The sequence below is a fragment of the Neopelma chrysocephalum genome, unplaced genomic scaffold, assembly GCF_003984885.1.
Source record: "Neopelma chrysocephalum unplaced genomic scaffold, ASM398488v2 Primary Assembly neopelma1_76, whole genome shotgun sequence".
NCBI classification, from domain to species: domain Eukaryota; kingdom Metazoa; phylum Chordata; class Aves; order Passeriformes; family Pipridae; genus Neopelma; species Neopelma chrysocephalum.
Genome location: NW_020897737.1, coordinates 13848020 through 13873822, shown reverse-complemented (window position 1 = coordinate 13873822; position 25803 = coordinate 13848020). Strand labels below are relative to the sequence as shown.

Genomic DNA, 25803 nt, shown 5'->3' with positions numbered 1-25803 from the left:
AGAAAGCAGTGAAATACTGCAGCTGTAAAGGGGAAAAGCCAATGGAGAAATCCAAGACAGCCAGCACTGCAGAAAACTAACTAGAATTTACATGGGATGCTGCCATCTTGACAACATGCTGATGAGAAAACACAGTAACAGAGTTCTTATTTAAAAGCACGAAGCCCTGGTGGGAGGCAGCACAGCTGTAAAGGCAGTGAATCAAGCTCCACGCCTCAAAACCTGCACAGATGGGATGCCAAAATGGATGGTTTAATTGTGTTTTCACACTGGATATTGTGTTTCATAACTGCCTTCCTCCAGCAGCCACTTCAGAGAGGATTAACAGCAACAGCTACTTGTATACACTGTACTCTCTTTAACACAAACCATGTTCTGCTCCCTGGCCACTGTGTAGGATTTAGGTTGTCCCCTTCTCCCACAGAGGTCAAGAGAGGTGAGGGCCAAGTGCAGTATTGTTCTCTTCCTATGAATAACTGAAGTTTAAGCCAAAGGATGACAGCAAGACACAACACAGGGCGAGGATCTCCTTATTTTGTGTTAGGAAGCAGTTTGGGTGTCCTACGAATGGTTGGGTTCTTTCTGTTTGGTGTGGGGTTTCTTACATATATACTTTTATATTTATATAAATACATATGATCAGGTCTGACAGCCCAAAAATCAAAATTTCCATTCCAGATAGGACTACTAAATTTTTATTATCCCTATGGGCAACAGGCAGAAGTACTATATGCTGCTTGAAGGTGTAAATGTGATAGATCTGAGACAGCTGAGCAAGTGTACAAACCTTTTCCCTTGAGAGCTTGAGTCTTGCTGTTTACAGAAGCAGGGGGGGCTCCTTGGCTGTGTTCATGTCCTATTTGCTTTTACCTGTATTTGCTTGGTGGTGATTCTCTGGAGCTAATAATAGTAGCTGTAATGTGCTGTTCAAATTAAGAGGTAAATCAAACAACCAACTGTACCTAACTCCCATATCCAATGGGCACTGACTTACCAAAAGCTGTTGAAACTCAAGGCTGTACTGATTAGGAAACGAGGGGCAGCCAATCCTGGATGTTCAGGTTGTGCACATCAGAACATCCACCTCATGCCCATGCAAATATCTCTACTAATAGTAAAGGAAAGGGGGGAATAAAAAGGACATTGCTGATGCTGTGAACTGTCTCAAACACAAAGCATCAGGTCACACAACACATTCTTCATCCATGTTCATGGTTACTCACAGCTGTGGTCCAGCCTCCGAGGCACCCGCAGCCAGGGTAGCTCAATTGGGAGATGAGCTCTGATGGATTTTAGCTGCTCATCCCCATGGGACATGGTGGCCTGGCATCACAGGCTTGCCAAATGTCGTGTATTACATGGGACTACATTGGTCCCTACCTGCAGGGACAGTTCATCTCCTTGCTGCCCCTGGCTTATCCCTCAGCAGTTCCTTTGACTTCCAGAGTCATGCTAGTCCACAAGAGATTTCTTTCCACACAATCCCTGCTCTGACCTTAACCTGCCTGAGGGAGGGAGATGTGTAGGTGACTGGGTAAAAAAAGTGCTCATGTGGGTTATCAAGCAATGACCACTTCAGGAGTGGAAGAGACTTTACTTCAAGTCCTTGCAGGATTTTCCAGAACCCTGGTATTCAGAAGTGGATGATAACCTGTGCAAATACATTGGAAATCAACGTTCAGTCCTCCAGCCCTTTTTCTTTCCAGCCTCTGCACCTACAACTATTGACAAATCATGTCCAACCTCTTTTTTCCCCATTTGTGAACCACCACACTCCAGGTCATCCTGCTCTCATTCACACCACATCTCCAGGACAGATGGCAGCAGGGACAACCAGCAAGACTTAAGACTGTAGGGCTTTTCCTTCTCAGATCAAAGCACTTAATACAAAACAGTTCAGCAAAGAAAGCTGAAGCAGATTTTGGAGTGTATTGAAATTGGCAGCAAGTTTTTATTAGCCTGAAGATAAAGAAATTACATTGTATTGGCTTTTTTTCTTTTCAAAGAAAGGAACATTTTTGTTTACAGATTTTTTTTGTTTATACAATAAATTGGCTTTCAAAGTTTTGTTAAAAATATAAGGAATGTTCTAAAGCATTACTACTGGGCTGCATTTGGCTAGAATTCCTTCCTGTTATGACAGATAAAAGGTCACACTGTTTAACAATATGTTCCTGAAGGGGTTTTGGTGAAATCCCAGCAATGGGAGTAGGAAGCTTATGTTTTGGTTTAAAATGCTGAGGCAAAGAAACACATTATTGTTTCAACTTTTTCCCTACCTGCATTTTTAAAAGCTCCTGGGATTGTCAGTGCTCAGGACAGAAGCAGGGGAGTTGCACAACCACCACAAAAAATTCTAGTGCAGTGTGGGGTGAACTCCCATGGCCTACAAATATCCCTTGCAATGGTTTGAGAGCTTCCAGTTCTGCTATAAAACTACACCCTCCTTGTCCTATCCCCTTTTTGCCAGGCACAGATACAGGCTTTGGTTCAAGTTCAGAAAATAAACACAAGCAAGTGACATCAGGTTTAACCACTAGAAAGAAATAGTTCAAATACCAGGGAGAGGAGTGTTGTCTCCCTCTGCAGCAGTGGTATTCACTCCCTTTTAATGATCTGTGGGTGTTTTCCAACCAAGGCACATTGGAAAACGTCTAAAAGAAGGATTTAGACCTTCCAGCAAGTTTCCTTTCTCTGATCACTTTTCATGGATCCCTTCAAAGCAATCCACAGACACACAGATGGTCTCACCACTGAAGCTCAGGACCTGTTGTGTGCAGAAAAGGAAACATGAAATGAAATAGGAAAGGCGAGGAAAACTTGCAGGAAAAAAGAACAAAAAGGCCTGAACCATCTGCCAGATATCACATCTCATGTCACTCCCACACACCACGATCTGTCATGAGTTCAAGCACTGGAAGAAATTTTGGGTTCCTTCCAGGACAGCAGGCAGGGTAAGGATCACCGTCAAGGTCTACCCTGTGCTGAGAAAGTGGCTGGGGAAAAACATTCCTCAGGGATAGGAATTGCCATGTCAGTCTCTGATCCTTTAGAAGTGTAACAATATTGATGTTCACGCTGAAACCCCACATAGGATCTGTCACCAACCCACTGAAAACAGTCACCTATGTTGTCCTCAGAAGATTTTCCTCCTCTATGAGTAAATGGTTTTGTTTATGTACATGGACTCCTAACACTCAGCATCAAAGCTGCTAAACATAAGGTAGGATTGGGCAAAAACCTCTGGTGAGCAGGAATGTCACAGAGAAGAGGTGACTTGCCGTGTCAGCCCTGCATGCTCACAGCTTCCAGCATCCCTGGAAGTGCATCCATGCCCTGGAAGTGTTCAAGGCCAGGTTGGACAGGGCTTTGAACAACTTGGTCTAGTGGGAGGTTCCCTGCCCAAGGCAGGGTGTTGGAACTGGATGATCTTTAAGGTCCCTTCCAACCCAAACCACTCTGTGATCCCTGCATCTATCCCGTGCTCAGGTTAGAGCAGCAGAGCAATTCTTGGGATCAGTCCACATGACCTCAGAAGACTTGGCAAAAATAATGGTTTGTTGACACAAAAAAGCCTTGCCTTTAGCTCACACCACCACCCCAAAAACAGCATACTTGGTGACATGCAGAAGTGATCCAAAACAGACTCCTGCTGCAGATTCAAATTTGTTCAAAAATGTTGCAGCTGGCATTGTATCAGCAGGCTCCATGAGGGGTAAAAATTCATTCCTTTATCACAGCTAGCAAAAAATCAAGTCAGAACCTTTTCCTCCTGTCCTGTCTGGTTCACTGGCAGTGTGAGTACTGGCCCATTTCTGGTATGATTGTACTGAACCTGCACAACAGCAAACTCTTCTCCCAAATAATCACCAAGTTTCCTCAATTGACTCCCCAGCTGCTTTCCCTAGAGCTGCTCTCAAATAAGATAGATAAATAAAAGAACTATAAAGCTTTAACAGCCACCATCATACAGCAGGTGTTTCATTCTCCAAGCCACCATTCCTACCCAGTATCAAGCACTTCAGATGGCAATTTCTCATCCCTTCTTGAGGACCAAGAAAAAAACTCGTCACCAGTGTTGTACCCCCATAGTTACTGTTCCAGATACAATCCTAAAGGTTTTCACCTCATACCATCCTGGAATTACAGGGTTTTTAATCCTAGCTTCTCATCAGCGTGGGATTTAGGCAAACTACCAGCATTATCCAGAGCACTCAATTGCTTTTGAGATTCCCAAACAAGATGCTTCAGATCCCTGACACGTGGATATTGGACAGAGGGGCTGAATTGCTACACTAAATCATGATCTTTATGGACATGCATTCTTATGTAACTGCATGTAATAGAAACTACTCCACATTTTACTCTTGCCAGGGCAGCTCCTGCCAGAATTGTGACTTTTAACCAGAACGGACAATACCGCTCTTGACATTGCAATTTCTGTCCAAAGAGACCTTTGCCAAGGCAGAATGTTCTTTTACTTAAAAGGAGTTACACAAAGAAATCACACCTCAGAGGTGAAGGACTGGCTCTGTACTAATGCACCTGACATGCTTTAAGGGGCACTTCCAAACAGAAAGAATAAGAAAATCCATGTGACATCCAACAGCACGGAAGACTTGTGGCCTCTGGGACACACAGTGAGCAGATTTGGATTTGAGCAGACATAAACAGCAAGTTCTGCTTCACACCTGACAACCTCAAAACAAGCTACATCTCAAAATGTCTCAAACATTAGCGTAGCTGGAATTTGAGTGCAAAAATTTTAAGTGTCCAGATACTCCAGAGGGGACAGTTACATAAAGAGACCTACAGAACTATTCATGGTTCATAGGTTCATTCTGAATGCTTTTAATGGATTGTACAGATTTCTACACCTGGTTTTGTGAAGTACATTTTATTCCATACAGGACATGATACCATCTGGTAGATGAACACATCTTCTGCCCCATGATGAAGCAACAAGTGATCCCCTAAGGCTCTGGCTGATAACTTTTCAAAAAGATGTATTTCTTGGCTAATTGCAACATGGAAGAGTTCTTGCTGAAGAAAGCAGGATGCACTCCAGGTTTTGCTCACAGGCCTCTCAAATGATTTTCACAGACACAGCAGGATCGTATTGCAATAGAAGGGTCTTCCAATAACACAAAAGTTGACTGACACATTTTACTTTTACTTTGTAGATAAAAAAAAATCAACTTTTGCACTTCTTCCTATAGAAATATTTCACAAGTAAGAAGCAATGGACTAGAAACTAGGCAGAATCCCAACCATATAAACTGAAGGGAAGATAAAGGGAAATTCTCAGCTAAAACTTCTCATATACAGCAAGAATTTTGCTACATTCCCTTTCCCATAGCCAGGTACACTAAGTTAGATACATTAACTAAGAGAACTTTTAGAAAGTTTAAAAAAAAACAAAACCAAACCAAAAGAAAATCACATCAGGTGCATTTCCACCTGAAGAAGAAAGCCTGAACACAGTAGGCAAAAAGAAGATCCTGTTTCAAGGAAAATACCATCTCCAATATTCATATATCATGCATCAGAGACTCCCAGGACTGAACCACTAACACTGTGTGCTGCTAAAGCTTAGGCATATTGTAAACGCATTATGTGCTGCAAGCAGGATGTTGTCACATCAGCCTACCTGAAAACCTGAATAAAAGTTTAAACCAGTCTTCTTCCAGAATTCATTTTACATATAAAAAGAGTCTGCAGTTGGATCACCTCCTTTCATCAAGGCAAAAGGTACAAGTTAACAACAGTCATAGCGACGACTCTTCAGCCTTCATCTTTTTTTTTGTCTGTCCATTGGAACCACATTGCAGATTCTGCCTTTTCTTTTTCTGCTGCTGTAACCTTTCCTCCTTCCTCTGTAGATATTTGTCCATGTTATCAAATGAGGCCTTGTAGAGGTGTCTGTAGTAGCTTCCTGCACCAACAAAACCTGCAATTGGGCAAAGCAAGAACACAAGTGTTAATTCCCTTAGCAGTCTCATCAATTACTTCCTGTACTGTAACTGGATAGTGGCATTTCAACTCATTTACTGTGGTCCTACCCACTTTATCAGCTTTCCAGTACCTACAGGGGGCTTACAAGAATGCTGGAGAAGGACTTTCCACAAGGGCATGTAGTAATAGGACAAGGGGGAATGGCCTTAAGCTGAAGGAGGGTAGATTTAGATTAGATGTTGGGAAGAAATTCCTCCCTGTGATGGTGGTGAGACACCAGAACAGGTTGCCCAGAGAAGCTGTGGCTGCCCCATCCCCAGAAGTGTTCAAGGCCAGGTTGGACAGGGGTTGGAGCAACCTGATCTAGTGGAAGGTGTCCCTGCCCATGGCAGGGGGTTAGAATGAGATCATCTTTAATGTCCCTTCCAACCCAAACCACTCTGTGATTAAATATTAATATTTACACTGTGTAAGCCTGATTTGTGTTGGCAAGCATCTGTCCAGCACTCACACAACCAGGCATAACCTCTATTTTTAGGCTAAAAAATTCATAGAGAGGAAAGCACCTGATGTGGAAGCAAAGAGAGGACACAGCTCTCCTCACATGCTGGACACTTGGAGACTTCAAGGCTTCTGGTTTTGAAATGACTGTTGTCCTGATGTCCCACTGGAGTTGTCCCCCAAGACCTAAGCACTAGAAAGGCTGTTGCTATCTAACTGTGCTCAGCTACTTTTCCCTAGAGTATTAACTTTAAAGAAGCCCAAAGGAATAGACTTCAAGCAGTTATGTCCCACAGCACATGCACATTTCTAAGCACTCACTCCAATGATTTTGTTACACCCTCTGTGAATTCAGTGTAATATTCCTCACACCGTCTCCAAGGCTGTAGATTTAGATGAATTTAACAGGGAACTAACTGCTATCCAAAAATCCCCAACCAGATTGCATTTGTAGAGAATACAGGACAAGACTATCTGGCTACATCCACATTTCTAAAAAAAGCCAGTTACCTCCTGTTCTCTTTGTATTTCTACCCTTTCCCACATACCAAAATTCATGATCTTAAAGGAGAAATGCAGGGAAACCGATGATTTGCTAGGGTTTGGCCCTGAAGCTACTGTAATCTACATACAGCACCCCCCTGTTTCTTGGTAGACAAACAAAGCAACTTTCCCTTGCTGGTTCTCAGACTTTCAGGGGTGTTGCACTCACATAGTAATGTCTTTTTTGGCCTTTTGCCCTGGGAGACATGGTGTGCTGTCAGCTTGAATATCCTTGCTACCCACCACTTGGTCAGTCTGCACTAAATCTCACTCTACCTTTTTCTGTTATAACACAATGTCACTGTTCAGTGTGAACTAAAGGGAAATGGCTTCAGACTGAGAGGAGGTTTAGATTAGACACTAGGAAACAAATTGTTTACTATGAGGGTGGGGAGGCCCTGGTACAGGTTGCCCAAAGAAGCTGTGGCTGCCCCATCCCTGGAAGTGTCCAAGGCCAGGTTGGACAGGGTTTGGAGGAACCTGGGCTAGTGGAAGGTGTCCCTGCCCATGGCAGGGGGTTGGAATGGGATGATCTTTAAGGTCCCTTCCAATCCAAACCATTCTATGATTCTGTGATACTTCCACACTGACTGATGTGTCTTAAATCCTACAAAATCCTCAGTCAGGTTAAATAAGGACAATATGCAGGCATTAAGACCGGATTTAAGCAATGTAAGACTAGATTTAAACAATGTAATGATCACTTTTTTTAGGAGATGTAACTACCTTTGAATCACTAATTATGCACTGGAATAAGTGCTCATCAAGTGAGCCTCCCCTTACTAATTATCAATAATGAACCCTGTCATCTGAGCCGTCCTCCCTCTCCTAGCTGCAGATGCAGCCGAGTACCTCCTATCAGAGTCATTTGTTCCACGGGCTAATTATGCTCAGAACCTCTTCCCCTGCCTGCTCTTTTTCCTTCTCCATGCTCATTTTCACTCAGACCTCATACTCCTAATTATCTGCCTGGCTGTGAACTATTAAGCCTGCACCATCTACATGCAAACACCTCCCTTCTAGAGGAGTACCTGACAAAGACTGTACCAACTTAATTACCACTTAATGACCAACTTAATGACAGCTACATGCTAAATCAACACTAGATATTAAGGAGACTTTACACCAGACTGCACATTCCTGCAACTCTTCCATCTTTACACATGGCCACCACGAACAGACCAAAAGACTGGGGGGAACTGTAACACTCTATTTAAGGAAGGTTCCCAGTCTCCCAGTGAAGTACAGGAGAGAAATTTCAATTAATAAAGTCTCAATACGTAATTGAGACTTTAGTATATACCACAACCCTTCTCCACCCTGCACCACCACTGCCATTATTTCAGCTTCTAAATAAAGCTGGGTGGTTTTTAAACACAAAAAAGTCCTGGAAACATTGGGTGTTTCTGAACTAGTAAACTGGGTATTATCTTTTTTCTGCCAGAGACTGGAAGTGGGGCAGAAATTAAGAACAAAATGAGCCAGCCCTGGTATCAATCAATGTCATCTGTGATATCATCCAGGGTCATACCTTCCAGACACAGCAGGCTCCACGTACTCTGCCTTGCCAAGGTGGATCTGAATGGCCCATTTTTACAGTAAAGCTTCTCCTCCCATGGTTATTCCATTCTAACTGGCTCCACTGTACCTCTGATAAAGTGTCACACCCAGGCAAGAGACAGGACAAACAACTGTACTTGACATCACAGCAGGAAGACAGACTCCAGTAGCTCTGTCACAGGGTGTTGAGACACATCCCTGTGATAAGGTGTCTATGGAAAACACTTATAATCCTGCAATTCAGCTCTAAATCCCTATATCATTTTGTGATAACAGTAAGCTGAACACACTTCATGATTCACTTCCCAGTGATGAAACTGAGAAAACATCTGAACTGACCTCAACTCTAATCTTGTTCCTAAATCTTGTTCTTTAGCTTCAAAAATTGCATTCCCTGGGCCTTCAGGCCAAATTTCTCACCTTCAAACACCGTCCAGTTGTCTTGAATATATTTCGACATCTTCTGCAATCCTTTGTCATCAGTTACAGCCTGGGAAAAGAAGGAATGCTGCATGATATTCTGGGATTATTAAACAATTTCCTGTTTCACAGCACAGTGAAAAATGCAACAGCTCTCAGAAGAGTATAGTGACACAGAGCAGGTGTAAGCCCTCCATGATCTCTTTGGGTCTCCTTTTTCCCCAGACTGGTATTGGAACCCAGAATGAAATCTCATGTTCTGCTGGGAAAGCTTTGGGGCTCAAATGAAAAGAAAGTGGATGCCCTCCTACTAATCTGTGAGGAAAAGGAGCATCACAAGAACACCTAAGGTCAAAGATCATATTGAAAAGTTTCATTTAAAACCACTTCACAATCAGACCATCATTAGCTGGGGACTCACAAGCATAACAAATGAGTTTCCAGTTGTTTAATAGGCTGTCACAGAGAACCTGATAGCACATCCCTCCAAATTTATTCCCTGTTCTCAGTGGAGAAACAAAAAAAATAATTCCCTTAATGCTCCCAGAATGCCTTGTCCTCCAAAGGATCCCTCAGAGGCAGGCACAAGGAAGGCTGTGTGAAAACCATTCCTGAGCAAACCAGAAGGGATTTGGTTGTTCCATTTTTTTTTTCTTATATAACACAGGAAACAGTTTAAAATACTGAGTGCAATGGTTGACAACCACTCTGCTTGATCCTGCTGTTCCAGATGTTAGCTTTGCTGGAGGATACACTGGTATTCATAACAAGCTCCTGACACCTTTGAGTCACACACAGGTGAGAAACAGAATGAGATGAGCATCTATGGCTTTTATCCTTCTCAAGACATAGGCAAAGGTGCCTTTCAGCTTTCATTAAACATAATTAACTCCATTTTCATTGTGGCCTCAAGACAACAGAAAACATTTAGGATGTTAGCATTAGCAAGGTACCTTCCACTGTCCATCACATGCTCTGTACAACTGAAGAGGACCTTCCTTGTCTTCCTGCAAAATCCACAGATCTCCTGTTTCCCCAAATGCAATGTCCCAACCTTTATGCTGCAAAGGGATTTGCTGCTTGTAAACGAGCTGCTGGGCAGTGGCATCAAGCTGAAAGATGTAGACTGTGGGAATACTTTTGAGAGGGAAAACTTAATTAGCATCACTGCAAAATCCACCTACATCCATCACTTGTACAGCAAACTACGGACACCCACTCTAATTCCAAGCAGAGCCAAAGCAAAGTCATTAGGAACTGCAAAAAAAAATACTCTAGCACTTCAAGTGCAGTTTGATTACATGATCTGAGTCAGAAGCTGTAAATAACCAAAATGTCAAATGGCTTTTCAAGTGTTACCTGGAAAAATAGCAGTCAGTGCTGCCTTCTCTTTAAAAGAAAAGGTAGTAAAGGGAATTTCATAAGGATTACTAAAGATTTATATAAGGAATGTTGCATCATGGCACACTGACCTACAGGGCTTGAAGGAATATGTAGCTGAATGCCAGTCAAAATAAACCAGGAAAGGAATTACATGACAGGGAGGGGAGGAAGGAATGAAAGGGACAGGACACCTTGACACAGCTGAAGAACAGGACTCTGCCATTGCTCTCTTTTCCACCTCTCCCATCAGCACTCTCTCCTCTAACCATCACAGTCTCCACATGCAGAGATTCCTGACCTCCCTTGGACAGGCAGGACACCTGAGCTCCCTCCTGAGTGGCCCACCAGGTCCCCATGACAGCCCTGTTTAAAACCACTGGGCTGTGGAGCTGAAAATAAAAGCCAGATGCAGAGCACAGTGTGGCCCTTGGGCTAAGGAACAGGGCTTCCCCTTCCAGGGCCAGTGTGGATGTCCATGCAGAAGGTGTAATGGGAAGCAGCTAAGGCTCCTGACTTTGGCAAAAGAGCAAGTCCACTGAGGGGACAAACTGCCTCTTTCACAGCACAGGCAGCTCTGGCAATCTCTCCCTTTCCTGTTGGCAAGCTTTTGTCAGGAAGAACAGCTTCCTTAGCAGACTTAAGGTGATGTGGAAAGAGGGCTTGTCCATCCCCACAGGACGTTGCCCCACCAGATGCATCTGTAAGGCTCCCCAGTGCTCAGGCCCACCAGCTCCTGAGCACCCTCTCCTCACACAGACACACACATCTGAACCCAAAAGTCAACGTGGCCTCTCCACAGTTTTAAACAGAATGGCTGAACCCATTTACAGGTAACAGAAGTTTGGCTGCTCCATTGCCACAGCACCCTGAACAAAACGGGACCCAAACCACAGGGTCAGGCACAGCAATTTGGGGAGAAAGGGGCTCTGGTGCATCCAAGCCTCGTGTTTCCTCCTGTGAGGGAAAAGCATCACAAAATCTGCCAGACTGAACCAAGCAGGGTAACCCTTTCACTCACCTCTGTGCTCAGACCAAGCACAGTAAGGACTCAGAGGCTCCCTGTGAGGCCACAGGCATGCCTGGGACATTTGGAGATCCACAGTACCAAGTACTGCAGGCTGGGGGAATGCTGGGAGACCCAGCAGGGAAAGCTGCTCTTGCCTTTGCAGGAGCTGTGAGGATTTTGGGCATTATTCCATTTATTCTTACCTGTCACACAGAATGGCAACATAACCACCTTGACAGCAGTAGGTTATTCTTGACACGGTGTATTTCTATTAGGAATAGAAAAAGAAACATCCTTGTAAGTTAAAAGCATTTATGGGCAGAAAATTCACATTCCATTTCACGCCTCAGCCTTTAAAATTTAGCAGATGTCTTAATTTACAGCAAGTTAAGCAACATAATTACCTTCAAACTGCAGTCCAGTTTATTTTTGTACCAGTGTTTGCTGGTTTATAAAGTTTTCCACACTTCTCCCTTCCACGCTCTCCAGAGATCCAATGTAAAGGTTTGAGTGAACTACTCTTAGCAGACAAACTAAGACATAAAGGAAAAGTACACCACCTTCAAATATTCTCTCCTGCAGTGCTGTCAAATGACAAATGCTGATGGCAAAAACACTGACATTGAGCCTGCTCAGCCAGAATATCACACCAGCAGCTTAGATATTACAAACACAGGCTATTAGCTGCTGTTATGTTTGTTAAAAAACAAAGACAGTGATGCATAGCTAATATCCCTAATATCCCTGCTGTGCTGTTTTCAACCTGTGCCTGGGTGAAGCCACACTGCTCCCCAGAAAATGTGTTCTGAAGAACAAGGAACGACTGCCTGAGGCCATTTTCCTCATTTAAAAAAACCCAAAACCAACACAACAACAACAACAAAAAACCCCACATCACACTCCTAATTTAGAAGCTATATAGTTTTGTCTGGGAGAGCAGCAGAGAAATACCTTTGCTGCACAAACCATACTACTTGAAACACATAACAACTGATTTGTGGCTCCTTGAAGGGGAAATAAGAACTTGAGAGGAGCAGAGAACCTGCAAGATGATGTCCTGGGGTGCCTTTTTTCAAAAGTATCTGTTATATAATGTGAAAGACAAAACTGCAACAGCAGAAGGCAGGTTCTCCAGAATATTTTATAAGCAGTGACAACACCAGCACTTCTGATGACTAAAACCTTACTCCTGGAGTAGCAGTGAGTTATTTCCTTCAGGGCAGGGAAAATACATCTTCTTGACACTCTGCTGGCAGGATTCTGATGCACCCTCAAGTCTTCTTTCATTTTACCCCCACCTCTTTCCTTAACACAACACTGGTCACTAGACAGAACCTCTGGTTCACTAAGTGAAGCTGAATTTGGGAATAACCACGGGATTTTAGCCCTGGAGCTACCAGCTGATGTATAGGTATTGTCAGTGTGCTTGCTTTGGAATTTTGCAATCAATGTAAGGAAGCACAGCAAGCTGTACAGCTTCCAAACATTCAAGTCTGGAGGTTTAACAGCAGAAGACAACTATTTTGTCAACACTACATGATGCAACTACTAAAAGATAAACCAACTGTGGGAAAGAAAGTTAATTAATGGTACAAATACAGCTGAAAACCAGGGTTCCACGGTGCATCTCCAGCAAATGAGAAGAAAAGATCCACTGTGTGATACAATCTCATGGGAAGGAAGCAAGAACAGCAGGCACACACTTTTCACTCACATGCTCAATTGCCTGCTAGTACAGAAGAGGAGCACTTTATAAAAACCATTATCAAAAGGACTGAGATGATTCAGGGCTCCTGGGAACAGATGGGAAGAATCTCTTGCTACATTTACCATCGGGACCCAGGACCCCTGTTTCACACAGTCATAAAAAATGCTTATGGTTCCCAATACCTGGTAGGATGAGTGGGCTGAATCAGAAAGGTTCTCTGTAGCTAATAAGTCTAAATGTACTTTCTGCAGTACAGAGCCATTTACACCACAGCTCTGGAGTAGAACTGACAGCTCCTATTTATTGTAAACCACCAGTGGGTTCTTTAGACACTTGAGGGAAGAAGCCAAGAGATATATATATTAAAAAAGCTGAAGCCTGTGATATTTATTTCTAATAATAAGGCTCTGCCTTTCTACCTGTTGCCTGACAAACATGCAGGAAAGTGCCCACCTACACAGCCAAGTGCTTTGTTAGAGAGACAAAGGGTTCTGTGAACCTCAATTAGGCAGCAGCTTTCCCCCACCCTCACTGGGGGAGGGAGGAGGAGGAGGGTTTTTGCTTTGAACCAAGTTTTATTCACAGCTGGAAAGAGACAAGAACATGTAACTTCTTTCCAAGCTCTTTCCTTCCCATGTGTGGGCAAGTTAACAATCAGCAAAGGAAATGCAAGACCTACAGTAGTATCGTGGTCAAGGACAAGCCTATGAAATCAGTGAAGGAAGAGCTAAAGGAACAGTCTGTGATAAACAGATGTTCACTTGATACTCTCTGAACTAATCAGGGTTTATACAACACTGCTATCAGCCTACCAACATGTTAAAATTATATTTTGATGTCATCTGGGAGAAGAGGTGACCCTATAAGAAATTACTGTACTGGTGCACTGGGGTAGAGTTGTGCAATTCACATTCCGGACTTTAAACAAGCTTCTGCTGTCAAGAGGATCAGATGAGGTGAAAGCTCTGAAGCAGGAAAAATATTTATATAGCACTATGGAATTAGAGAATTACTCCCATTCTAGTGGGAAAATGAACTGAGGATCTGCAACCCATCAGCTGAAACCAATGCTACACTGCTCAAAACACTCCTACATTCCCAAAACAGACACATATTCATCATCTGCCAAGCAAAATAAGCCCACATTTTTGTGCTCACATGACCCATCATTACTGATGATTCCATTCTCATTGTGCTTCAAGCTGTGTCTCAAGCTTCAGAGCATTCACAGTGTTTATTAACGGTAAAAATGAATTATAACACTTCATGGCTAGGCTTCGCGAACGAAGATTTGGGAATTATAACACTAAAGAAAAGAAAAAGCACTTCTATCCCCACCTGATCTTTGGCTGCAGACTCATTTGCAGACAATGTGCTAATTACAACCTGTAAAGTGCAGACTCAAGAGATTGTTTCCTTAAATTCAGACTGTTAAATGTCTCACTAGGTTGTGAAGATGATCTGTGATACACCTGGATGCACAGCACAACTAAATACTGTCACCAGACATCACCTCTGGCATTTCTAGCACTATGATGCCATCAAAACACAAGTCTCCTTTCCCTCTAAAACACCTGTAAGGGTGGGCAGTCAGCAGGATTTCACAGATTCAAGAAACAGGACAGCCTGAGGCTTCCAAAACCACCATCAGGAGACACATGGAAGTGCATGGAACTGCAAAACACCGCGGGAATGGGGTTTATTAATTGATTGCTGTGTTATATTTATTAGCTCACAGTTTGTGGGCTTTCCCTTTCTGTCTTTGCTTACTCACACTGAGGTAAAGAAGCTAAACGGAGACTCCTCAAACAAAGGGCACCTCAGATTTCTCCTGAGACATCAGCATAAAGTGTATCCTTTGGAAGGGACTTTATCAGGTGTGTTAGGAGACAAGGCAAGTATTACTAAACTGCATTCAAGAGCCTTCAAAAACATTCTGAAAGAGTCAAAAAATATTTTTAAATCAATTCCTGCCTGCAGCAACAAGTTTTTTGACATTTGTTAGTTTATCTGATGCTACATTTATAGTTCATTACATAGCTTAATATTATTTTGATAAAATTGTAAGCAGTGAAGTTAAGATTCAGTGTGAGATCAAGCACTGTTAATTTACATGTAAGCCATTTTACTAAATGCTAAGCCAGACTAAGCAACAAGCAGCAATTTTAAAATTAATCATTGGATTCCCCATTTCACAGCTGGTTGCTTACTAGTCCTCAGTGATCCTATAAACCTGGAAGGCAAAATATTTTAAAATAAAACCATTATTCCCTCCAAAAGAAGTGCCTTGCAACATTGCTGCAGACGTGGATTGCATGGCTACCAAACCACATTGTTTCAACAAAGCACTCTCATTAGCTACTCCCTGAGCCACTTATTTCCAGAAGGTTGTACATGGTAATTCTGTAGGTTTGCCTCAAACTCAGTTCTCCCTTCCTCACTCAAATCCAGCTGCACCCAGACTATCAGTGGGTACCAACTAGATGGGCTCGTCACCTCATTTTGTAACCCCTGTTTTTCACTTGTGAAAAAAACCAGCAATAGCTTCTTCAAATATTTCAAGCACCAACATCAAGCTGGAATGAGACAGAGACTGTGCATGACAGGTATCTGGCTCAGGTGTGCTTTAAAATGCACTTTCAAGCTGAGGAGCAAATTGAATTGCCCATATAGATACCACCCAGAATCCCTGCTAACAGGAACTCTGGGCCAAAACCAAAAGATTTCCAATATCTGAGCCTTGAAAGCTGTGATCCAAGTGGCTCCCAACTGTGTGGAGAGGCCAAGCACAACATACTTTGACTACTGAAACCACAACATAACACAAGGGAGGGAAGACAGAGCTTGTCAATTCAACTTCAGCTTGGATATGGATTCCACAGTGGATCTGTCTCAAAAGTCATGCATGGATAGAGGCTTCCCATTACCTAACACCTGGGAAACAGCTGTGGTCTTCAGAGAAAGAAGTGTTTTTAGACATTCCCATGACAAACACACCCAGCAGGATGGGTGGTAACTCTTAACCCAACAGGTTAGCAGCTGGTTTAACACCATCCACACAACAGGGACAGGGACTGGTGCTCTTTCACTGCTAACAGGTCTTATGACACACCACAGCACAAGAAAGAACAAAACCAGAGATCAAACACAACCAGAACGACTGCTCACATCAGAGTAACATCTCAGATCACAGCAGCACCCCAAATTGTTTGTGTGAGACCACTCAGGTACAGGCTGGAAGCTCAGGAGAGCTCCTGGGGTATTCAGTGTTCACATAAGACTCACAGATTTTAATTCTGGACACCATCCAGGTGCAGAACAACCTAAAAGAACAAGCCCAGTTTTGACTCCACAGGGCAGTACTGCAGGTCACTGGTTACAAAGATTACAAAGCTGCTTTTTTGCTCAGAAAAATTGCAACTTTAACACTTCACTTGAAATTTTAAGCATTTTTAAAAATGGGTGAATGTTTAGAGCTTTCCAAGACATTGCCTGGCTAACACAGCACCTGTGTTTTTGGAAAAAAATTCAAGTGAAGGCTTTGTCCACCGTGCAGAACTTGTATTTGGGAAGAATTACTTCTGGTCACTGCTCGGTACTTTTTATAAATACACACAAGACACAGGAATGGATTTCAGGGACTTTCTTCCTTTCCTGAAATCCCAGGCTACTGTAACAGTTTTTAGGTCTCACATAAGTTCTAAACTCACTGACTGAAGGGAGACACTTTCAACAAAATTACCTGGTCAGTTTTGGCTGCCTCAGGCCCACAGATGCTGCTCAGCTGACAGCAGTGCACTTCTTCTCCACTTTTATACTCCCAGAGTCTTAGAGTCGAGTCCTGGACAGATGGAAGTGGACACAAGTCTATTACTAACAGCACCTCAGGCAAAGAGAAGCCACTCATGGCCTTCAGCTAAACCTTATTTCCCTGAAGAGCTCCCCACAGAAGCTGCTAAATAGTCACTTAGTTAAGACCTCAAATTGCAGATAAAGCATTTTAATTAACATAATTTTCCCCTCCATTCTAAATTATTCAATCATGCTAATTTTAATTCCCCTTTTGAAGTGGAAATTGGGTAGCTGGAGGAGTGCATTTCAAGTCTGTCTCCAATAGCACAGTAACACATGTGCTCAGCATTTTAATGGCAATTCTTTCAGGCTGCCCTTCTCTGCCCCCTGCTCTTGTTATCATCCAAATTCTCATTTGATTTAGTAACCTCCTGGAGAGAAGCTAAACACCTCTCTGGAAAAACAGAGTCATCAAAGGGCATTTGCTAACAATGAAATACAGCACTAACACTAGAGCTGCTTAAATAATTAGAGGGACAAGAGCCTTAGGGAAGCAAATGCTAAGAATTATTATGATCTTCACATCTTCACAGAACACACTGTTTGTTTCCTATGCAGTTCTGGTAGTCTGGGAAACAAAGAATATTGTTTCCCTTCTTTTAGACCAACACCATCTACTTGCTCTGTGCAGGTCTGGCATAGCAGCAGGATGCCATCAATTTAGGAAAAGGGCTGGGGAGGGAAAGGAGGGAAAACTCCCTTTTTCAGTCCTTACCCAAGCACTGTGCAGCACTGCACTGCAACCTCTACAAAATATGCTCTGGATGAGGACATACTAACAAGAAAATAATTCAGAGCGAGTCTCACAGGAGAAAGCACACAGGAGGGTGTAGAGAGGACAATTTCCTCATTTTAAAACCTCTAAAAAACAACAATCTGTGATTCTAAGTTGTTCCTTCTCAAGACACTCATCATCATGGCAGGCTGGCACAAAACCCATTTGATTCAAAGTTGTTCAATGGCCCAATGACTGAAGTCTGTCTGTACTCCAAAGCACAGACATGTTGAAGAAATACTCAGGACATTGATTTTGCCATCCCAGAGATACTTTTACTATAAGCACAGTAAAAGGCTCTTATATGATCTACCAATAGAGTAGCTGAAGACTGAACAGAAAGCTAAGAAAAGGAGGGAAGGAGAGAAGAAGGCTGTGCTGTAAACTAGGAAAGATTATTCCAAATATCCCAAGGAACTTGGCCAAACCACTAGTCTAAAGTTTAAAAAAAAAGAAAACAAAACATTTTTTTGAAGAAATTGCAATACATACCCCAGAGGCTGACAACAGCAGATCAGGACAGTTGGGTATTACAAATATTTTGCTTACAAACCTAAAGGGAAAGCAGTCAAAAGTTGAACTGTCTTGCATGACACTCTGGTCTTTAAACACACACAGTAAGAAAAACCACCAATTTTAAAGAGAACCTTAAAATAAACAAACAGACTTTCCACATCAAGATAATGAGGAAGAAAAAAACAGGTCTACGGTACTTAGTATATATGCACTACACAAACTACTGACTTTCTACTTAATAAAGAAATATATTTCCCCATCTGTACTCAAGGAATTCTACTGATTTCCTCCCAGCTGAGAACACTGTCATTTAGATCAAAAAATGCCAGTGGAGACAGATGTACTCAGGTAGCACGTTCCCCTTTCTCAGTTCATGATGCACATTAAAAACATCAACCAACAGATTCTTTTAAAACACACCAGTGATGGTTTTAATACTGCTGTGTCTACCATGACTTGTCTTCAGTGAGTACTGAGGACCTGAACTTTTGGAGTTCATTATTATCTTAGAGCTCAGCAACCTAAAGCACAGCGACCTGAGCAGAACCTGACCTGAGTGGAACAGTCTTGCTTTTGAAAACAGGCACAATTTTGAGGCCATGGAGTAAAAAACAGAAGAGATTTGGTCACTGTAATACAAACTTTCATGTCAAAGCAGAAATGGCAGGTGCCTGCAGGCAAAACAGATCCAGCAAGAACCACCACATGGAGAGGAAAAAATTCAGGACTGTGAAACAAGACAATCACAGCTTATTCACCTTTAGAGTCATGGGCAGGGACCCCTTCCTCTAGACCAGGTTGTTCAGAGCCCCATCCAACTTAGCTTTGAACACTTCCAGGGATGGGGCATCCATAACCTCCCTGGGCAACCTGTACCAGGGCCTCACCACCCACTTTTTCCTAATATCTAAACTTACTCTTTCATTTTGAAGCCATTTCCCCTTGTCCTGTCACTCCAGGCTCTTATAAATAGTCCCTCTCCATCTTTCTTGTAGGTTCCCTTCCTTGAATATATTCAATGGGATCATATTTCAGTCTCCAGCACACTACAGTCTACTGTCCAGGCAGAACCTCCAAGTCTGAGCTCTGCATTGAGATGCCATTATATTAATTATCATATGCTTAGACCACAAAGACTTCCTAAGACTAAGGTAGGCTCCATCCTGAACTAACAATCTCCAGGCTCTGGAGCCTCCTGTGGCCAGCAGGATTCTGCTCCTCTACTCTATTTTGGTGAGATCCCAAAGGAGTGCTGTGTCCAGCTCTGGAATCCCCAGGTCCAAGAAAGATATGGACCTGTTGGAACAGGTCCAGAGGAGGCCACCAAAATGATCAACAGGCTGGAGCACCTCTGCTATGAAGACAGGCTGAGGGAATTGGGGGTTGTTCAGCCTGGAGAGGAGAAGGCTCTGGGGACACCTTACTCCAGCCTTCTAGCACCCAAATGGGGATTACAAAAAATATGGGGACAGAGTTTTTTAGAAGGGCCTTCTGCAATAGGACAAGGGGTACTGGCTTTAAACTAAGAGGCTACATTCAGAGTAGACACAAGAAAGAAATTTTTTTTACAATGAGGGTGGTGAAACTCTGGAACAGGCTGCCCAGAGAGACGGTGGGCGCCCCATCCCTGGAAACATTCCAAGCCAGGTTGGACAGGGCTCTGAGCAACCTGATCTAGTTGAAGATGTCCCTGCTTATTGCTGGGGGATTGGATTAGATCACTTTTAAAGATCCCTTCCAACCCAGACCATTCAATGACTGTATCTCAGACCAGGGTGTTGTTTAACATGATTTGAGGAGACAAGTTCATACACTGAGGGTGACTGAAGGTAGATATGCAGGGAAGGGTTGCACACAATGACTTTTGCCCACAATGAACTCACTCTCTGTGTCCCATACAGTAGGATACAATACTGTAAGGAGCCTTGGTCAAGCTGACTCTGATCTTCTCATCTCTGTCTGCAGAGAGGATGTACTGGTCATCAGGACTCAGAGCCTGTTGGTAAAGGGAGAGTTTTAGTGCCCAGTAGTTCAATGCTTGTAATTCTCCTTATCTAGGAAAACAGAAAAGCAGTAAACTATCTGTATCTTCTCACTCCAAAAGGCAGCTGAAAACACTAAGTCCCTCTTTTCCCCTGACAATTTAAGCATAAATCTTTATGACAGTAATTTTCTCCCTCACTAAGACAAGTGATGTTGACTTCCAAGTCCAGTGAAAGCCACTGTACAGGTGGAAGTCCCACTGATATTAAAAAGAAACTTGTCACATTGAAACAGCTCAACTGACATGACAGACTGGGTGAATTCCCATATATATTCCATCACCAAATCTTTTTCAACATTCCCAGAACAGATAACCCTTTTGATAACCTTCTTTCCTTGCCAAACTTTGATGACACGAATTCAAGTGAGAGGTAATCCAGTCCACATACATTATATTAAAAAAATCCCTCACAAATCTGGGACAAAAGCAACAATCCCTCATAAATCTGGGACAAACACAAGCAGGAATGCAGGTTTGTACAGTAGATACACAATGCACACACTCACCACATCCAACAGCAGAGACACATGACCCAGCTCAAGTTTTCCATCTGCCTGAGGTTCTGTTATTGAGTAAGAATAGACATCACCAGACTTGTCTGCAACAAAAATCTTATCCTCTGCAGCTGTAATAACCAGAGCTGTGCATCTCCTGTTCACAAACCTGAAAGAAAAATGGCACAGCTTGAACAGCTCTGGACGACAGATTCAGCAAGTCCGAAAGTAAAACACACCAAGAGACTGCACAAAAAAAACCCTCTCAAATGCAACATTCTCGAAATGGCAGCAATGAGAATAACATTATGGGGCTGAAATAGCTCTTTTGAGAACTAGTGAACGTCTGAACTATGTAATAGCAAACACCTGGGGGGGGAAGGAAAAAAAAAGGAGATCATTAAAAGCTGCATGACTGCATTTTGCTTTGGTACCTACTCAACTGAGCACTTGGCCTAGGCAGCATGCCAGGACTCTAAAGAAGGCCAATGATCTTTCTTGCACTCTCCATAACAAAAATACAAGTTAAACACGTAGAAAAGGCAAGGTAGGATTTGTCCTTTGGAGCAACACATTTAAAAACTGGGTAGAAACTACTTTTCCAGTCGCCACTGTGCTGTGAAAAGAAGCCCTTCCTCACAGCCTGAGTCAGAGAGTCACAGTCTCAGGGCACCTTGTCCAGGCAAAGCTCTGAACTTGAACTCTGACTTTCCCTCATCATCTGCCAGCATCTTACAGTTCCAGTTGCCAGTGTAGCAGGTAAGAGTTTCCTTACAACTACTCAGATAAAGTAAGGACCATATATGCCAGAAAACTTATGTTCTGTTTGTTAACACAGGCCTGTGGACCCCAAGGATCACGTGGAATGGGCATTTATATTCACCCACTCTGAAATTCAGTGGCCATCTGGAAGCAAAAAACCAATATACAACACTTCAGGTAGGAAGACAGAAATTCTAATTGTTTTTAGGGGCTGTTTAAATGGACACCACAACAACAGGAATCATATAGGACAAGAATGCCTACTAACACACTGCAGGCCAGGCAACACAGTTCCAAAACAGGTTACCTTGCCAACAAGAATAAGTCTTGCTCCAAATTCATTGTTCTACGTGGGATCTTAAGCACAAAGATTCAAAAGTTCCCCTTTGTCTGAAATGAGCTGACTACAAAAGGCAGCACCACACCAGACTTATACAGCTTGCCACAAAACACAGATGTAAGCTACAGAGCTCAATTTTGGCATTCCTTTATCCATGCAGACAGTCTTTAGTCTGTTTCCCAGTTTCCTAATAGGAGGTAATGAGGTCCCCAAAAAAATCCAGCTGTGGTCCCAAAAAAATCCAGCTGTGGTCCTAGTTGACCTTTTAGCAGAAACTAAAACACCAAACAATTATCCAAGGGCACGTTACAGGCAAGACACACAAGGCAGGGCAGCAGGGAAGGCAGAACACAGAATGAACAGAGTTTTGCCATTTCTGGCTTTGTCACAGAATCACAGAATATCCCGAACTGGATGGGACCCACAAGGATCATCGAAGTCCTACTCCTGACCCTGCACCTTGAGCTCTGTCGGCCTTGGTGCTGTGCCCACTGCCCTGGGGAGCCTGTTCCAGTGCCCGACCACCCTCTGGGGGAAGAACCTTTTCCTAAGATCCAACCTAAACCTCCCTGACACAGCTTCATGCCGTGATTACTTCCTCACTCTAACACTGTTTAACCCACCAAAGGTCCATCCTGTACCCTACACACACAGCCGAGCTACAGACATTTCATTTTCATTTGCAACCAGGGCCTCACGTTTGTCAGAGACCACCAAAAGCAGAGTTGTCACAAGCTCAGCTACTTTCTCAGAAAGCCCTTTCGTGGTCCTTTTTTTTTTTTGTACAGACAATTGTCACAAGCAGCAGCAGAAAACTTGTAACTGGAGGACCTCTGGTGGACAGCTGCAGGCTGTTTCCTCAAGAGGAATGTACAGAAGGAAAACAGCTGCAGCACCTCTAAAGATGTGCTTTAAAAAAAAGTCACAAACTCCCCAAAACATCTTCTCCTCCAAATCAAAGCAGACAATGCACTCACTGAACTGCTCAGTATCACTATTACAGACCCCAGTCTTAAGTGTTCACTAGGAGTGGGTAAAGTTTCAGTTCTTAGAGATGCAAATATTGTCTTTTGGAATAAGAAAAGAGATTATCCTTCCTCGGCCAATGATATAAATATCTGCAGTCCCACTCTTGGTGTGGGGCAGACCACGCATCATTTCTTAACAAATATCTCTGAAGTTCCAAAAACATTAAATTCTTTTGAGCAAGGGAAAACAAAAACAACAACAATAACATCAACAAAAAAAAGCTTAGTCATAACAAATATCAACATACCAAGTACTCCTACTTTAGAACTCTGAATCAATCAGCCATAACTCCATAACAAAGTGACATCCAAAATCCTACTGCCTTACCTGATGCTAACACATTCCCAGGAAGGCTTTGTCCGGAACAGGATCAGACGTTTGTTGTCATCTGTCAAGGCAAAATAATCCCCTGATGGGGAGAAGGCAAAAGCCAGGATGTCATCAGTTCCTTTATCTGTTGCTTTTCCATCCTGCCTAATAGAGAAAAGGGGAATAGTTCACAACAAGAGACACTAAAGACCTTGAGAAAGTTGTCCTTACACCACCACGAGGGCTCGTAAAGAACAAAGCAAAATCCCACTAAGTTTTATTTATGCTTAAAAGGTCTAGCCAATTTGAACATTAATACAAAGAAAAAAGCCAAGGAAAAGAAAACTGATATAAAGTCTAAGCCTTGCCTGAATACCTGCTTTAACAAACAAACAAACCACGCTAGAGTTTGTGCTTTCAGAGCTTGATTCAAAGTTAGGTGAAATCAGTAAAACTGGCTACAGGTAGAACAATGTCCACTGGTTGAATTTAAACTAAGAAAAATACTTTTTCAGTTTTGAACTCTCATGACTTAGAGAACGGACCCAAAGGAGAAGTTCTGTAACTTGTTTGTGGGGTCTTTCGTCTTAGATGGTATAATAAAAAAATGCAGCATTTTTACATAAATGTCTTGAATGAGAACAATCATTGAGATTCATTTACTACAGAATCACAGAATGGTTTGGGTTGGAAGGGACATTAAAGATTATCTCATTCCAACTCCCCTGCCATTTGGGCAGGGAAACTTTTCATTAGACCAGGTTGCTCAGAGCCCCATCCAGCCTGGCCTTGAACAGCTACAGGGATGGGGCATCCACAGCTTCCCTGTAGAACTGGTGTTCCTCTAAAAAAGAAAAAGGAGTACAGTGACGCCTCTGGAATGAAACAAAGAAAAACATACATACAAACCCATCAGGGTTAGCAAAAGCAACTCATCACCTGCTCAAGGAGTCATCCTGTGACTCTTTTACTGCCTCCACCTCAGGAGGAGATGCCCCCTCCAGGAATATAGAGACTGCCAGAGCAGATTTCCTCACCCTTTATCTCCCAAGGTCTTCTTCTCCGCGCTGACACAATTGTACACGAAGAGACTCTCACCACTGCAAAGAAAAAACAAGACTAAACCCACTGGGACTAAAACAACCATAAGCTTAACTACGAAAGGTGGCAACTCTTTTGGAATATGCTCTTATTTCATGGTTACTTGCACAGCTGACGCCCATCTTGAGGGACAACCTCTGCCCAAGGGGGCTCCCAGAGTGCTGCAGATGTGGCCAAAGCTTAAAACCTTGGATTGCACACAGATGCCAAAAAAGAAATTGTCATCTGCTGGCAAAGTAACCCTGTATTTTATATATATTTCACTTGTGTCAGACTTGATGTATCTGTCAGCAGCATTCACCCAGTCACAGAATATAGAACTGTCAGGTTTGGAAGGGACCTCTGGAGATCATCCAGTCCAAGGCAGGGTCACCTGGAGCAGGTGCCACAGGAACTCGTCCAGGTGGGTTTGGAATGTCTCCAGAGAGGGAGACTCCATGTCCTCCCTGGGTAGCTGTCCCAGTGCTCTGCCACCCTCAAGGTACAGAATTTCATCCTCATGTTGAGGCAGAACTTCTTGTGTTTTATTTTAGGGCCGTTGTTCCTTGTCCTGTTGCTGGGCACCACAGAAAAGAGCCTGGCACCATCCTCTGACACCCACCTTGGAGATATTTATGTGCATCTTACTCATAGACATGAAATACAGTTATTTTATATGTTACTCTTGTGGATGGTCCTGTGCAGGGCCAGGAGCTGGACTGGATGATCCTTGTGGGTGCCTTCCAACTCAGCATGTTCTGTAAGATATTTATATATGCACACACACGTATTGATATATTCTCTATATAATTCCATATTACCTATTATTATACATATTATATACATTTATAGTTTTAAATAAAAGCTATATGTTACATACATTATATGTGTGTGTATATATTATATAACTGCATATTATTATATGTTCTGCTACATATATTGTATACATTTATCACTATATACATAATCTATGTTATGTGCATACATGTACATGTTATATATATGTATATGTGTACACATAAACGTGCGCATTTATATGTGTACATATATATATGTATGTACGTAACACACATATAATCTATATGTTACGTACAGTCGTTCACACAGCAGTGACCCGCACCTGGTGGAGCAAAACCGTGACAGTATAAAAAGTTTAAAAGCCAGGTCTCTGTAGCAGAAAACGCCGACAAGGAGCGCGGAAAAGCTACAAAAAGCAGCGCGGGCAGGGGCTCCGGGGCTCTCCCCTCACCTCCCACCGCAGGGCACACGCACGGCCGGACAGGCCCCGCCGCAAACCCGCCTAGCACTGACCCAGGCTCCCCGCACCGCGCCGCCAGCAGCCGCCCCCCGCCGCTGGCCACCATCATGGCCCCGCGGAGCGCCAGGGCCGGGCGGGCCGCGGGGCTGCGACCTCCGCCGGTGCCTCCATCGATGCCTCCATCGCCGGTGGTTCCTTCTCCTTCTCCTCCCTCAGCGCCCGCCATGCGCCCGCGCCGCCGCGTGCGCCGTGACGTCACCGCGCCGCG

General features: G+C 43.2%; 1 protein-coding gene across 1 annotated transcript; it reads right to left on the bottom strand.

Annotated features, from left to right (window-relative positions):
- Positions 1–1935: 1935 nt before the first annotated feature.
- On the bottom strand, positions 1936–25769 carry WDR4 (WD repeat domain 4). The gene is made up of 11 exons (XM_027688874.1): positions 25589–25769; positions 24235–24297; positions 23216–23362; positions 20770–20926; positions 20103–20215; positions 18196–18256; positions 16819–16917; positions 11572–11636; positions 9933–10116; positions 8980–9049; positions 1936–5950 (listed from the first exon to the last, which is right to left on the bottom strand). Exons 1-11 carry the CDS (start codon positions 25759–25761, stop codon positions 5769–5771), a joined length of 1314 nt encoding a protein of 437 aa, XP_027544675.1. The 5' UTR covers positions 25762–25769; the 3' UTR covers positions 1936–5768.
- Between the last annotated feature and the right edge of the window lie 34 nt (positions 25770–25803).

Coding starts and splice junctions, on each gene's coding strand:
- WDR4 (XM_027688874.1), bottom strand. CDS start 25,761: ATGGCGGGCGCTGAGGGAGGAGAAGGAGAAGGAACCACCGGCGATGGA. Junction 18,257..20,102: donor TACTGTATGGGACACAGAGA/GTGAGTTCATTG, acceptor CTTTCCCTTTAG/GTTTGTAAGCAAAATATTTG. Junction 16,918..18,195: donor TGCTGTTGTCAGCCTCTGGG/GTATGTATTGCA, acceptor CCATCTGTCCAG/GACTCGACTCTAAGACTCTG.